The 16,615-nt window shown below is 40.3% G+C and overlaps 1 protein-coding gene across 2 annotated transcripts in view; it reads left to right on the top strand.

The window, feature by feature from the left end:
* The window catches only part of LNX1 (ligand of numb-protein X 1), a 124,676-nt gene extending 108,293 nt beyond the window's left edge, over window positions 1-16,383 (top strand). For both annotated transcript variants that reach the window (XM_044417832.1, XM_044417833.1), the window contains 4 exons: window positions 507-671; window positions 5,194-5,422; window positions 14,557-14,715; window positions 16,069-16,383. In XM_044417832.1, the coding sequence (XP_044273767.1) occupies window positions 507-671; window positions 5,194-5,422; window positions 14,557-14,715; window positions 16,069-16,204 (689 nt within the window). In that variant the 3' untranslated portion in view covers window positions 16,205-16,383. The remainder of the gene's footprint in view (window positions 1-506; window positions 672-5,193; window positions 5,423-14,556; window positions 14,716-16,068) is intronic.
* Window positions 16,384-16,615: the final 232 nt, after the last annotated feature.

The raw sequence follows: 16,615 nt of genomic DNA, 5'->3' as shown, positions 1-16,615 counted from the left end.
AAAAATGGGAAATGGAGAATCTGTGCCTGGATGATCAGAGATGCCTCAGTGGAGACTTTAGAACCGACTGCTGATTACCTTCATGGTTTCAGAAAACTAAAGGTGCCACTCAGAAATGTCATGACTGAGTCTGGACCAACAAGGGTAAGAAATCACCATGGCTTTGCATGATGTGCAAACCCAGCCTTTATGCTTTTATTAAAACAAATAAACAAAACTGCACTTTGGATAAAGCACTGTATCCTGTGGATTTGTGTCTGCATTGGTGATTTAGAGTGGTGGATAGTTTCATATCTCCTGCTTCTGCAATATGTTCTGATAGAAGCTTTGTCCTCTTTTCCTCACTTTGCATTTGGACAATGGCAGTGCCAGAGGATGAAGATAGGATAATTGTCCATCAGATGAAAAGCAACTGCTCTATGATTTACAAGTAACTGTTAATAAATTGTCAGAGGGGTCTGAACTCTTGTTCGCTCTTTGTCCTTCACAGATCTCCCTCCATGCAGTCACCTGTCATGAAAAGGTGGTGGTTGTCCGAAAAGATAATGCAGAATCACTGGGAATGACTGTGGCAGGGGGTGCCTCTTCCCACAGGGAATGGGATTTGCCTATCTATGTGATAAGTGTTGAACCGGGTGGAGTCATCAGTAGAGATGGCAGAATCAAAACAGGTAATAATATTATGGTGTTTGGAGCATATTTTGGATCAAAACCAAAGCTTGATGCAGGGATGGGCAACTCTTCAGATGTTCTGACCTAACTGGACTACTGAACCCTCACCTGTGTCAAAGAGCAGCTGTAGGAAAAATGTGGGGGTGGGGGAGAAAGAGAGAAAGAACCATTTCCATCAGTGGTGGGGAATTTATGGTCCTCTGGATGCTTTGGCCTCCATCTCTCATCGGCTCTAGCCAGCATAGCCAGCGGTCAAGGATGGGGACAGCAGTAGGTCAAAACTTCCAAAAGGCCACATATTGTCTACCCCTGGCTTAAAGAAACTCAAACAATATTATAGTCATGTAATATAATGGCCATTGAACTTGCTTGTGTATTTATTTAGGCCCATTTGTTATTTACTTTGTGGTCCACTTGTCCATATTGTATTAGTAAGATTAAATCTATTTGTAAGATTAGATCATTTCAGTAGGTTCAGAAAAGTAGTCAGTAGCACATTTATAATCTCAGCTTGAAATATATGAATGCAAAGAATGATTTCATTAAAAAGAGAAGGACTTTTATCTATTTATTTCAGTTATTTTCCATCTTTTATGGGATTGGTCAAATGCTACTGAGTGAGCTTCATGATTGACTGGGAATTTGAAACTGGATTCCTAAGGGCCAAGAAAACTAGTATATTTTAGCTTCAATCTCTCCCTGCCAGTAACTAAGCCTCAGGAGAGACATTTCAACCTTTCAGAATTGCGGGGGCGGGGGCGGGAATCATGCAAAAGCCAAGAACCCCAGGGTGTAGGGCCAGATGCAGTAGATGTGGCCATCTGGTGAACCCAAAGGAAGCTGAATTTCACCCTGGTCCTGACCTTCTGTGCCACTGTATAGTATAGTGGCTCCCACTACCCTGCAGTATAAATGTTTGCAGGTCTTGCCATTGTCATAGCTATAGCATGATAGCCAAAAGTTAATCAAACAACCTGTTTTTGAAGGGTAGATTACTGGTTTTCATCAAAGACAGGTATGAGAAAACCACTTAAGTGAAAGATGCTGGCAAGTGAATGCCATTTCATTTGTTGATTGTTGGTTCAGAGTTGGTGACAGTGAGTAAGCCCACCCTTGCGGGTACTGGGTTCAAGTGTCACCTGCCTCCTCAACTCTTGCATTTTTGTACACTGGAAGCAGAGCCAATCTGCATTTGGTGTGTACCAGCGTATGAGTTCTATAGCCAGATCTAGGTTATTTTCTGAGGGCCGACTGCCTCTCAGTATTTCAGGTAGCATCTGACCACTGTTCACATATCAGAGAAAGCAGAAGTAAAAAAAAATGTGAATCAACTATTTTAGCTGGTGCAGATTTTACTGCCATATTTCTTTCATTAACATTTATAGGCTGCCCAGTAATGATGCCATGTGGCGAGCTTACAACACCAAATTAATAAAATAAAAAATCAAAACCATAAAACTATAAAATACAATGTCATAGTGCTTCCAGTTTCAGCTGGTTTTGTAATGAATGGTGTGTGTGAAAAGAGTCACAGGCTGAATCATCACAGGTCAGAGAAGCCCAAAGGGGCTTCTATCCAAGTGCTACAAAATGCTGACAAAACTTGCAGTGGGATCGATTGACATATGGAAAGTCTGGCATAACCTTGCTACCTCCAGACACTTGACAATATGCATTTATACTCTGTTTGAACCTTCAAAAATAACTTTTATATTGAAGCGCCCCAGTGAAGCATAAGATCTCATAAAGTAAATAAGATTTTAGACTTAAATAGTAGCCAAGTGAGCAATTTTAAGGAATTCTGGTCTGGAACAATAATCCTGAGTAGCAAAATAACCACAGATAATAATTGTTTGAAAGGTTGTGTGATTGTTCAGATAGGGACTGGGTAAGCAACTATGTCAATTGCTGCAAACATTTTGCAGAAACAGGATTCTGACTCAGCTCCTACGGTTACTGAAATGAGGATGTAAGTCTTGTTTGGCTCAGAGGCAGGAGACAGTGGCCAGATGTGTCTCAAAGGAAACGGGAGATATTTTCTGAATTTCTGAAGTAGTATACTGGGTTGGATCCAGACTTAGTCACACTTTATGTAAATGCATTGAAATTAGTGGGACTCAAGTTAGTCATGAATCGGGCATCAACAGCCCTGTGGAAAAGCAGCAGCAGGGGGAGGAGGAGCAGGAAAGGAAGCAGCAAGACCTGCTCCAGTTGGGCTGCACTTCCTGCCTCTGGTTGAGAAGAGAAGAAGCAGGGCCATTCCACCATCCTTGCTGACAGTTCTGCTTAATTTTCCCCTTGCCCTCATTTTGTTGTATCTTTTTAAATTGTAAGAGAAACTGGCTTGTTTGTTTTTTATTCTTTTACTGATTGACTGTAAAGGGACCTTCTTGGGGATATGGATATTTTAAATAAATAAATGTTCAGTCCCATTGATTTCAATGGGTCTGCTCTAAGTATGAATCCTGTCACTATTATGCATCAAGAATGTTCTGTATCTTTTTAAAAAATGCTAAGCGTACATTGAACACATGATTCAATGTATGTCCTTTCTCATGTGACTAATTGGTGTCTAATGATCTTATACTGATTAGCCTAAGGCCTATTGAAGTTAATAGTAATTCTGAGTAGACATGTATAGGGTTACTCCATAAATCAATAAAACATCTGGATGTTTGATCTTCTAATCACCTTTATATTATAATTATAATTATCTGAACAAATAATTTAATTTTCAAATAAATAGGTGCCTACACATATCACAGTTGTGCATAGTAATATTAAATAATTTCCCAGTTTTGAATCTGGAAAATTACATTATTTGTTGACAGCAGTTCTATGGTTAGCACTGTCTAGATCCAAATGGAAGTCTCTTCCTCAATGGAACTGAAGATAAATTGGAAAGAAATTAAAATTTGTAATTTTTTCCAGGTGCTGCAAGGAGGATGTCCTAAGTTTGGTATGGTAATTCAGAAGCCTGCCCATTTCCTAACTTGGTTGCACTTCTCTCAAGTGTTCCTATTCCACATCCTTTTCAAAATGGCTTACTATTCATTAGATCACTTTCAGTTACTGGCAAAAGATGGCATAAGTTTCCAGTGACAAAGCATGTCTATTACATTCCCATACAATAATATATTTGGTATTCTATTTCTGTAGGAACTAGAAAGTGAAAAATCTATTTATTAGACTTAATTAGAATATGAAATGAATATGAAAAATCATCCAATAATGTTTCCATAAATTGTTCATGAATCACATCAGCAATGCTGAAGTACACAGATTACCTCTTCACAAATCAGGTCACTTAAAATGCAACAATTCTCTCCTATTTTTTCTTTCAGTATAGGGCTGTGGAAACTTCCTTACAGTTGTAGAAAATTCATTTTTAATCCTGCATCTATGTGGAATGTTTTATAATAATAAAAACACCTGCATAATCATGACATCCCATAATATTCAGGGAACCCTGTTGGCCTTTCTATCATCCTGGTTATAGGAACAAAAAACATTGCTAGGAGGAGGAAAATGTGCATGTGCAATCAGGCAGGCAGACACACACACCTGTTTTCACAGGAACCTTAGAGTCCATTTTGATTTTCTGCTTCATTATGGCAGGCAGCACCAGGGGAGGAGTGAATCACCATTGAAGTCCATTTAAATTCACAGTTTTGCTTATCCAAAGGGGCCCTCTCAGAATTATACACCCAAGGCATTTGGGATGGACAAGCTTCACAGTCCCTCTGACTTAGAGTTAATTATGGATGCTGGCAGTGGCAACAATGGAGTGGCACAGCGTCCAGAAGAAAAGTACAATGGGACAAACCATCGAGGTTCAAGAAATAATTCCCAGCATGATTTGGGAGAAATTATTTAAAAGGACACAAGGACAGGTTTCAAATTAGCTCTTCCTTTTTAGAACTATAACTCAGAAGACACACTTGCAATAGCAAAGAAGGGCTAGAATATGCAAATCTATGTTAACAGTTGAACAATTTCTTCTAGCAAATATATCTGAAACACACCAGGAGTTAGTTAATTCCACCTTATTCACTTTGTCATATTTTTCCTGTTGTTTCTGCATATATGTACATATATTGCTGCCACCCTCCTTGCTTCAATGTGCATTGGAAAGCCAATTTGCTGTCCTCAATTCAGGAGGCAGTCTTTGTATTTTTCACCCAAACAATATCCATTTTCAGTATCTGAGACTGAGGTGCTAATAACATGTGCAAAAGTTAACTCAGCCTGTCCAATCTTATGGCTAATGCCACCAAAAGATATTAAACTTCCAACCAGCGGGTTTATTATTTTTGGGAGTAGAGCACTACATTGAAAACCCAAAAAGAAAAAGGTGTGATATGAGTATGACTTATTTCTTGCAATCTACTCAATTGGAGCCCCGAAATTGCTTTTGGGGCCTCATCTAGCCTGTGCTGTTAGCACTGCTTGAGATATGCCACACCTCAGAATGAGAAAGTAAATTGTAATGTTCTTTTTTTTCTTTTTCTTGCCCACCAGGAGATATTCTGCTCAATGTGAATGGAATTGATCTGACAGCTGTCAACCGTGGGGAGGCTGTAGCCCTTTTGAAAAACGTCTCCACCTCCGTTGTACTCAAAGCACTAGAACTGAAAGAATGTGAGAACTTAGGAGAGAGGGGTGACAGCTTGTTGTTTGATGCCAATTTGAACCCGTCCAGTCACAGTGAATGGTCTCCTTCCTGGGTGAGGTGGCTTGAGCTACCAAGGTAAGTCCAAGGAAACTCTCAAATTGGCTGGGGATGAATGGTCTGTGGTGCTTATCTGGCTTGATGCACTAAGGTGACATTTCAATGAAATCCAGAGTCTGTCCATGAATTTCCCCCTGCCTCCACTTGTAGCTGTATCTGTATCCATGCACATGCACTGAGAAGGACCTCCACCCCCGGTTGGTCTGCTTTTAAGAGAACAAAAAGATTGTGAACAGACTTGTTTTTGAAAATGTGTCTGGATATAGCAAGGGAACTCTTGTATGGATGCAAAGGTCTTAGAATAAAAGAACTGGGATCCCAGACCACCCTGTGTCCTCCTCAACAACCCCTACAGCTTGCAGCTTCAACAGACAGCATTTTAGTCATATGCTGTTTTAAACTGTTTGACTTTGCCCAGATGTTCAAGAACTGCATGTGTGCAGGAGTTGAAATTCTCCAAACTGCCTTCCCTCTCATGCTGCCCTGAAAAAAAAGAAAGAAAAGGCAGAAACTGTTCGTTTCTAATGGGCCGGAAGCAGCTGTGTTGTAATTTTTAGTAAAAATAACAAAAACCACAGTGTGCATAGTTTGTCACCCACTCACACAGTGCATTTTCATGTCTTCCTGGGACATAAATCCTGCTTCATTCATTGGAACCTCAATTTTTAAAATGAGATTTTATCAAGATGACACTGAATTAAATCTATCCTCACACTAAAATCCATCAACCCATAAATAAGAAAAACACACAGTCACACAAAAGACTTGAGAATTGCATGAATGGCTTTGTATACTCACATTTTGTGTTATTGAGTCTTCTGTTTATCCAGAGATTTTAAATTATGCTCAGCTCAGTTAGCTGGGCAGAGACTGTTGATCAGTAAAGCCTTCTACCCCTTGCCTGCTCACTTGGGAGTAAGCCTCTCTGAACTCAGAACTTAGATGAGTAGATGTGCATATAATTATTAGTGTCTTAAATTAGGCTTATCAAACCAAGCTCCTCAGATGCTTCCTGGGGTTTCTTCGGAAAGGTTCAGCACTCATAGCTTGCCACTCTGTACAAACTTTCCTGAGAACAAGTGTAACTAAATCCAGTGGAGCTTACTTCTAAGCAGACATGCCTAGGATTGTGCTATTTTCTTATGTGGATTTTATTTATTGTTTCACTGATCTGATCTATAGCCTGCCTTTTTACCAAAACATGGCACTCAGGACAGCTTATAGAACCAATTAAAAGTTAAACAATAAAATACATGAAAGTGCAATGGACGTATAACAATCACATAGCACATAACAAGGACCTGAAAGTGATCTTTGCCTGCTGACAAGAGGAGACCACAAAAGGAGTGAACCTAGCCTCGCTTGCGGGGGCAGCCCATCACGACAAATTAGTTATCTTCTGCAATATGCTGGGTTGGGTATGTTCTAGGGTCCACTTTCAATTCCTCTCAGGCAATTTGGATGGCTTTATATGAGAATTAGAAATTCATAGCATGTAAGGCTATCAAAGTCAAACTGAAAGAGAAGGAAAAGAAACTGAAAACATGTATGGGTTTACTTATTTATAGCTGCCTTTTTTCCTTTCAAAGAATTTTAGTTGGCTTACTGAAGTCTTCTGCTTCTCTTCCTCTCAATCCTGGTCTCACAACAGTCCTGTGAAGTAAGTTGGGCTGAGAGTCTCTGACAGGCCCAAAGTCACTCTGTTAGCTCCATGGCTAAGCAGGCACTGAAACCCATATCTTCTGAGTCCCAGTCCCATGCTCTTAACAAGAAGGAACTTGAGAAAAGGAGCTACCGAGAAGTGTAAGGTACAGACACAGTAAAAGAGGAAGGTGACAGTTGAAGGTGCAAAGAAAAGAGCATGCTCAGAGATTTAGAAAAAGAATGTGAGTACCTTGCAGGACAGGGGAAAGGGCTTTGGAGGACCCTATAAATGATGCCCAAAGCACCAGGAGATATGGGACATGGAGAAGAAGGATTAACATGAAATTATGGAATAAAAAGCATGCCATACTGTGATTCTGGCATAGCATAGACCCCCCCCCCCCGCCACCTGTAACTTAGCAGAAAAATAGAAAAGTGACCTTCCAAGCAGGTTTATGCACCCTGGGTCTATATGGAATATTTCTCAGGGATGCTGACTGAATGCACCAACTGGTGCCAGCCAGAAAAAGTTCTGGTGCTCAAATTTCTGTCATGTGACAAAGGAGTGTCACTTTCTGGGGAATTTTAAAGCCTGCCAGTTTGGGAAGGGGAATTTTTGCACTTTTAATAGTTGTACAGCAAATACTCTCTGTCTCTCTGTGACAGAAAGTTCTCTCTGTTGAATTTCTGGCTGGCATGCAGCTCTTAAGGCATAGGAGCCCTGCCCTTTATTTAAAAAAAGCAATAGCCCCATGCCCAGCAGGGTAGCTTTCGTATTGTATCACACTTCTGACAAGATTGGGTGTGAGGCTCCTGCTTTTGCATGCACATCTGCCTGCCTAGACGTGTTGCTTTTCCCACAGAATGGAGCACAATGTAGACTACCTGTAGCTTTATGGAAGAATCCAAAGGGAAAGGACTTGCCCTCTTATTAACACCAGCAGCCCAGTTTACTGGAATTCCTTCTCTCCCTTGCAAACCTAGACATGCGCTACCATTCCCTCCTCCTTCTCCCATGGCCTCTTTACTGAAGGAAAATTACCCACCATGACGGCAGGTCTGCAAACAGGAAATTCATTGTAATCATATCTACAGCTGCAGCACCGCTCACAGAAAAGGGCCACAGTGTATCCAAACACCAAAGGGTATTAGTATGCTGAACTGGTACATTGGTCTTCTTAAATTCAGATTAAGTGGGGGATGGGTCAGTGGAGGGGGAGACTAAAGCTGATTATAATGAACAGGAACAGAGGTGTATTTCTAATTAATACTTACTTACTCCCAGGTACCTGGGAGTCCAAACATGGATTTACTTAACTGAACAGATTACAGGTTTTAATCTTACTAAAAGAGTTCTACTGACCCTCTTTTTTCTGTTTTTTTGATTCTCCAAACTTCGTCTTCCACATCTGGAAGCTCTTTAGCAGGTCCTTTCACCAGAACATGCATCACATTAATACACATTAACTCATTTCCCCCTTGTCTGAGAATGTAACCTTTCGGCACCAGAGTTCCCATTTGGTGCTGGGAAGGGCAACTGCCCAATAGATCTTCAAGAGGGGTCAGATGAGCCTCAAGGATATGTTCACCATAGCTCTACTGCAGTTACCAAAATGTCTTTGGGAAATAAAGATCACCATTCATGTGTGCTTCAGGCTAGAAATCACTGTGATCATGCTATTTAACATATTAATAGTCTTTCTGAAGCAATGTATGAAGTGGCATCCAAATTCTTTAAAACCTGTAATTAATCAGTGCAAATAGTGGGTGAGCTGGAGGTGGAAAGAACCAACAGGATGGGAGAGCAGAAACTAAGGAATACTGAGAAGGAAAGTGCAGGCTGGAGAGAGAGGAGGTAGCTGAAAGGAAAAGGGGATCAAGAATGACAAGCACCATTTTTTTCTGGGTGGAGTTGTTAAAATCACCTTGGACATCAGCTTGGGGACCCATCCCTTGGTGCTGGTGCAAGGTTGGCAAAATTACACACACACAGAGAGAGAGAGAGAGAGAGAGATTGAGAGAGAGAGCTTCCAACTGTAGACACTTCTTGAGCTATTGTAGAGCAAATAGGTTAGAGCAATTAAAATGAGGAATGTCCAGGGCTGCCAATCAAAATTCATAATTCTCAAATGCCCAATAACATTTTCTGTCTTACTCTTGAAAGATGAAGAAGCATCTCAGCAACAACAGGGCAATAATACTTTGCAGTTAGAGTCTATCATATGCTCCACTTTATGGATCCTTATGTGAGCTATTTATAAATACCTACCCTTCTTTTCTTTTTTAACAATGTTTTCCCCATCCTTGCTCCCTCACTTCCTAGCCTTTCTCTCATCCCCCAGCTTCTCAAAAAGAAAAGCCTACCCCCTAGTTTTGATAGATGAATGTTAGCAAACATATTTGTTTCATAACTGCATTTATTTTGTCCATAATGGAGGACATGCAGTAGTTACTCATGCATTGTCAGAATATCTCAATGATGACTCACCAAAGACCAATTTAGAAATCCCACCTAAAATTCAACGGCTCTTCTTCGGTCATGAAGCCCCCAAACATGAAACCATTGCAGTGTTTCTCTTCGCTGTGAGAAGCAGCACAGACAGTTGTGGGCTGTTTGCAATGCCTTGGTTCATTCTCAAATTTCCTGGCATCCATAAGAGATTTTTGTGTTACTAATACAGTTTACTGTGGCCTGTTCAGTTTGGCACCAGCAGGCACAATGGAAACTTATAATGAGCTACAGCTATTTTGATTTTGAGCATTTTCACCCTGCTCTTCAGCTGACCAAGTCTCCCAGAGGCTCAACAGAAGCAGTGATACATTATTAAAAGAGTAGATGATTTGAAGAGGTGGCAAAGATGAGTTTGCTGCTCCTTCCTTTCCAGCTGACTGGACAGTTGTGAGGGGAGAAGAGGCCCAGGCCCAGTTTACAGCAGCAGTGGCGGCACTGATGGATGCTTGCCTCGTTGGCATCGTCCTCCTTTCCCGTTCACAGGGCTAGTTGGATTTCAGTTCTCACTTGGTCCTTAAGCACACAGCCACAGCTGAAAAGTCCATCTATTTCACTTTAGGCACATGAGTAGCATTGCTCCTCACCTCCAGTTAGTACTAAGTCCACAAGCATTTAAGATTAACCATATCCATTAATGGCAGAAAACGAAGAGAAACTAAAGAGCCTCTTGATGCTGGTGAAGGAGGAGGGTGCAAAAGTTGGCTTGAAACTCAACATTAAGAAAACTAGATCATGGCATCTGGTCCTCTCACTTCCTGGCAAATAGATGGGGAAGACATGGAGGTAGTGACAGATTTTATTTTCCTGGGCTCCAAGATCACTGCAGACAGGGACTGCAGGCAAGAAATTAAAAGACGCTTTTCTCCTGGGGAGGAAAGCTATGGCAAATCTAGACAGTGTACTAAAAAGCAGAGACATCACCCTGCCAACAAAAGTGCGTATAGTCAAGGCTATGGTTTTCCCAATTGCAATGTATGGCTGTGAAAGCTGGACCATAAGGAAAGCTGAGCGCCGAAGGATTTGAGGCCTTTGAATTGTGGTGCTGTGAGTCCCTTGGACCGCAAGCGATCAAACCGGTCAGTCCTAGAGGAGATCAACCCTGACTGCTCTTTAGAAGGCCAGATCCTGAAGATGAAACTCAAATACTTTGGCCACCTAATGAGAAGGAAGGACTCCCTGGAGAAGAGCCTAATGCTGGGAACAATAGATGGCAAAAGAAGAAGGAGATGGCAGAGAATGAGGTGGCTAGATGGAGTCACTGAAGCAGTTGGCGTGAACTTAAGTGGACTCCAGGGGATGGTGGAGGACAGGAAGGCCTGGAGGAATGTTGTCCATGGGGTCGCGATGAGTTGGACACGACTTTGTGACTAACAACAACAACATATCCTTATGTGTGCAAATCCATATCCTTATGCGTCCATCCATAAGATAAATCCATGTCCTTATTCAACTATGAAACTGTGACTAGAGACAAGGAAAACTTGTCCAGTCAGAAAGCTACATGATTTTCTCACCCATGGGGGAAATAGCTCAAGTCATTCTGAGACCAGTTCAGGTGCCATTTGGACCTGTCACACACCCCAAGGTTGTTAAAGGTAATGAAACAAGGTAACAAGGGCACCTCCATAGTACCTCTTCCTCTCTTTCTGCTCTTCCCTGCTCCCAGTGCTTGTTATAGTGCTCTGGCTGCATGCAAGATTCTGGGGGTGAGAAGCGACTTCCTTGTAGCCTTCTTAGTGCTATGACTGCTGAAGCAGCAAGGAAGGTATCTAGACATGCGGCTTTTTATCCAGCTTGGGTTATCATTGGACAAAAATTCAGCACCACTGTTAAACCCAATTATGTTTGACAGAATCCACTATTTATCAGAGGATATGAAAAATACTTTGATCAGTACTTATTTTAAGTTGCATGCTGTGATTCCACCAGCTCAGACTTGCCTACAAAAGCTATTTATTAGATTTATATCCTACTGTGTCCCATGTGATCAGGGCAGCTCATAACAGTTTTTCCAAACAGTTCTGATGCCCAGGGGTCCACTAGCTAAGTAATTAAACTGCTTGGGAAATAAAAGAGGGATCCATTTTATAGACCTTTTTTAAAAAAAGAAAAAAGCAGTCTCAGGCAATTTCTGAAATACAATTACAAATACACTTAAGCACACACAGGAAGTCTAAGTTAAGAAATAGCTTTGTTTGCCATTTTGATCTGTGGAAAAGCATAGAATATGCCCCTCCATCTTTGATACAGCCCCTGTTTGTAATTGTTTAACCAAGTAGTTAAACTATCATTGATTGGACTTTTATCAGAAACCGAGAAAAATAGTAGTTAACAGCAAGTCTCTGCCAGCCTGCTTTCCTTGTAATAACATTTCGGCTAAGCCACCCACCTGCATTACATGGATGTCAAATCACAAAATGGGCTTTGGGGATTATTCCAATGGGAGGGAGTTACCATCCTAGCTGACTACACTCTTTCAAAATGCAGGTATTGTAAAGCTATCCCAGCAGGATTCTCGAGAAGTTTTTTTTCAAATATTTAAGTTGCATCTTCTATTCCTAATCATACAGTGCTCAAGCCAACTTACAAGATAAAAGCATACAATACTTTTTGCTGTGTAGCTAATGGGGCAGGTTAGAAATGTAATAATACCTTAAGAAATTCAGTGATCAGAATTACAATAAAATCCTAAAAATAACAAAATGCACAATCATGTGACAAGCTTATGATTTGGGTGGGTCTTCAAGTGGAAACTCAAACCTGCCTATTGGCTCTACTCATACATAACATGCTGTGATGTCCAAACTCGTGTCAAAATTAGAAGCTGAGGAAGCTTTCTTATACTCAGTCAGCCCACAGGTCCATCTAGTTCAGCACTGTCTGCACCAGGGATGAGGAAATCTACTTTGGTCGAATGGTCAAAGTCCAAATTCTTGGGAGCCACTTTACATTAGTTGGTTGGGACAAAAAAGAAAACGCAAAGGCAGAGTCAAGAATGTGATTCCTACCAATTTTAACACTTGGAACAAATCAGGACAAACCTTTGCATATCTACTCAGAAGTAGGTAGGACTCTACTACATGTCTACTTGCAAACAGGGCAATGCTCTTCGTGTGTATTCAGAGTGCATCACTGGAGTTGCACTGGAGTTTTTTATTTTCTGTCTCCACCACATTTATATCTGTTTTTCCTCTTGTGAGGAACCCTAAGCAGCTTTTATGGACATTCTCCTCTCCATTTTAAGTTAGGCTAAGTCAGTAACTGGCCTAAAGTCACCCAGTGAGCTTCATGGTTGAGTGGAGATTAGGACCTAGGTCTCAAGAGTCCTAGTCCAACACTCCAGCCACTTCACTACTTTGGATCTTAAGATCAGATCTTTTCCCTGTTAAGAGAAGGGCACGGCTGAGAAGCTGAAGTTCCCCACGCTTTATCTGCAGCATCTGTCCAGGGTTTTATATCAAAAATTTTCCCAACCTTCCTTGTGATGCCAGGAATTTTGCCTGCAAATTCTATGGTGTGCCAGTGAGATCTCAAAATTGTAAAGCTTTAGTGTACAAAGGAGACAAACTCTTTTTGCCCAAGAAATTGGTGCAGTGATGTAGCTAAGAACATGAGTACTTGCATGAAAACTCTTCACAGGCAAATGTTTTAAACATATGAAATCCTATAAATGCTAAGTAATAGTATGAAGAAAGCCAACTTTTTAAAAACAAAATGACAAATTGTAAAATGGTGCCTTATAGCCTGCTTAACTGACTGAGGATGTGTTAGTGACTAGCTAGCAATCAATAACAGCTAAACCCTGGCAACATTTGGTCATGACCTTGGTAAGCACTGTTAAATCCTATGAGTTCATGTCTTTATGAAAAATGGGATTGAGAGTGCAAAAAGCCCCACACAGATGGCAAAGCAATAGCACTAGCCTCATGTAGTTGGGCCAAGAGGCACCTGCTTTTCACATTAGGAGCCAGCTAACTGCTGCACAAACATTGTACCCTGCATCTTGCCAGCAGGTGAATATTTGCAGCTCCCAAGGGCCTCATATAGCAGTACTATAAAAACCCTGCTTAAGTATACAGCAAAAAAATCTATTCCCTTAAAAATGGTGTTTCTATTTTTTAAAGGATTATTTTTAAATCTCTCAATTTAAACCCGTATCATTCAGTGCTGCCAATGCTGAAGGACAAAGAGGTACTACATGTGCTTGCTGCTTTGAAATACAAGTAAATGGAACTGGTAAAGGCTTTATTTGCTCCATAGACTGGAGAACTCCACAAGCTCCCTACTTGCATAAATCCCTTCTTTGGTTAGGATAAACTGCTCTGCAAGACATTGATTTCACTATTATATTCAAATAATAATCTGAACTGTCCAGTTAGGAAGGGGTTTTCCAAGAAGAGAAAAGGTTCCAAGAGAAATATATATAGGTGAATGCAGTGGATATTCAGCAAGCATAGTTTTTAAATAATTACATTCACTGTCTGGAATGGCAAAACAGATTCATTTATCCTCCCAGCTTTATGAAAATCTCTGTGTGTAGTACAGTAGCATTTAGATAGAGGCTTTTAGTAAAAAGCCACATACTTTCTTGTTGATGTTCTGAAAGTCAATATTAAAGAAGTCCTTATCTACCTACCTCCATTCTAAATACAGTCCAAAATAGGTTATATTTTAGAAGCAGCTCAGGTGATATCAAGTTTCGAAGTAGAGGTTTCATGCTAGCCACAGCCACTAACATATTACAGATGTGTAGGGGATCTTTGCTTCTCTGCCATCTGTAGTGTGTGAAGTTTTAATTTTTTGCAGCATTGCTATATATGTAACACACTTCATCCAAACAGAAGCAGCCTATTTGTAGACCATGCAAGTATAGTATATAGATTTCTTTTGTAAGTCCAATATAACCAATAAGTAAATGACCAGACTCTAGCGACATCAATAATGCTGACTAAATTGTACAACTGATCATTAAGAAGCATGTTTTCCCCCACCCCAGGTATTTGTACAGTTGCAAAGAAATTGTGTTACGAAGAAATACAGCAGGAAGTCTTGGCTTCAGTATTGTGGGGGGCTATGAAGAAAACAGTGGGAACAAACCCTTTTTTATCAAATCCATTGTTGGAGGGACACCAGCATATAATGACGGACGTATCAGGTAATGAAATCACACCAGTTCTAAGTAAATTCTTACCATCCAACATACGAAGCTGCCTAATAACGTAAGACTACTGTCCATCTAACTCTGTATCATCTACACTGACTGACAGAGGCTTTCCACAGGAATTCTTCCCAAACATATCTGGAGATGCTAGGGATTGAAGCTGGGACTGGAATGCAAATCATATACTCTCCCACTAAGCTATAGCCTTCAAGGTACCTTAGGGGTTCACAATAGCTACCAGCAACTTTTATATACATTTGGCAGATAGCACTGATTTTATAACAAGGTTTCTAGTCTTGCATGTTCTGCACCCCTCAAAGCATTTGATGTGAGATTAAGCATGTACAAATATACACACTCAGTGCACTTTTCTGTGATTGAGGGTCACACCAACAGGGTATATACATAACTATATGCATGTGTACCTGACCATACAGCTCATTTTGCACACCATAGATGGTATATACAAGCCCAAAATTCAGTCATACCCTCTGCAGATTTCTGTTAATATGAATTATATATAATTTTACCCCCAAATGTTAATCTCATGCTGCTAAGTAAGTAACTTATCAGAGCAAATAATCAGGCTCAGGATTTATAGTTCCTGGTGCAATGGAATCCCTCAACTTGAAAGCTGCCAACTGTGTGCAATTATACTGACTGGGAACAGTAATCAGATTGGTTTCCCATTCTATTAAATGGCAAGCCACTCAAACTGTGTGTGGCAATACTTCTGGTAATATTGCAGCGCCTAAAGCAGGGGTAGAGCCAAGACAATTATCTTAAGATGCTATGCCTTCTGAGAAAGTTGAAATCTGGAAGGAATCCAAATCAAATTTGGGTTCAAATTTATTCCAGAGTGCTAAAACCTACAAAAGAAGGTATAGTTATATAGACCAGACACACAGTAGAGTCCTAATGCTTTAAATCCTAAGTGGTTCCTAAAATGATGGGGTGCTCCTTTGGATTCAAATGGAAAGAAATTTGCAGATTATGATTGAATCCCACTGGGGAACTTCTTCAAAACCATTTAAAAATTTTGTTAATGCAGATCTTTAAATATTTTTGTAAATAAATTATATGAAATTAGAAAAAACACATGGCTACATATTCCTAAAAAGGGTAATTTAAAATTTTATAATAGAGGCATATCTGGTGCATGGCCTGGATTTGAAATGGGTTTTACATTCAGATGCTATCTGCTACCATTCTGCTAAAACTCAATAGAATTCCATAGCACATTCCAAAACTGAAGATTAACAAAGTGAAGTTTGTTTTGATGGTAAGTTCCTAAATTGAAGCTGCTAATGTACCAATTACCATTTTTATATCATTTCTGTCTTACAGGTGTGGTGACATCCTCCTAGCTGTTAATGGAAGGAATATCTCAGGCATGGTACATGGCAGTTTGGCAAGGATGCTAAAAGAACTGAAGGGGAAAATTACTCTTACCATTGTGTCCTGGCCTGGCACTTTTTTATAAAGCTGTAATTAAACTGAGAGCAGCATATCATTTGACACAAAATCAGCCACTTAATATGGACCTCTGTTTACTCCACTTTCTGGTCAACTGTATACTAGTAAAAGAAAAACTTGTGAAGTGTGTACATACCACAGAAAAATAACCAAGCTATGTGTAAACAGAAAGACATGCACTTTTAAAATATGGACACTTACTATGATTGTAAATCAGGGTACATATCTGCTGCATTAGGTCTAAGGTTTGTATTTTTGTATCTAAGCAAAGCAGCAGTAGCCACACAAAGTTTAACAAAGAAAAAGGAAACAATTTTAAGTATCCAACTCAAGCAGTCCCAAGAATTCCTGAATGACAGTTGCAATACTTTTCTAACAATTCTGTGGACAGCATCTATTCAAGACATAGAAAGCAATC

The sequence above is a fragment of the Varanus komodoensis genome, unplaced genomic scaffold, assembly GCF_004798865.1.
Source record: "Varanus komodoensis strain SLA01 unplaced genomic scaffold, ASM479886v1 scaffold9, whole genome shotgun sequence".
NCBI classification, from domain to species: domain Eukaryota; kingdom Metazoa; phylum Chordata; class Lepidosauria; order Squamata; family Varanidae; genus Varanus; species Varanus komodoensis.
This window is presented reverse-complemented; position numbering and strand designations above follow the sequence as displayed.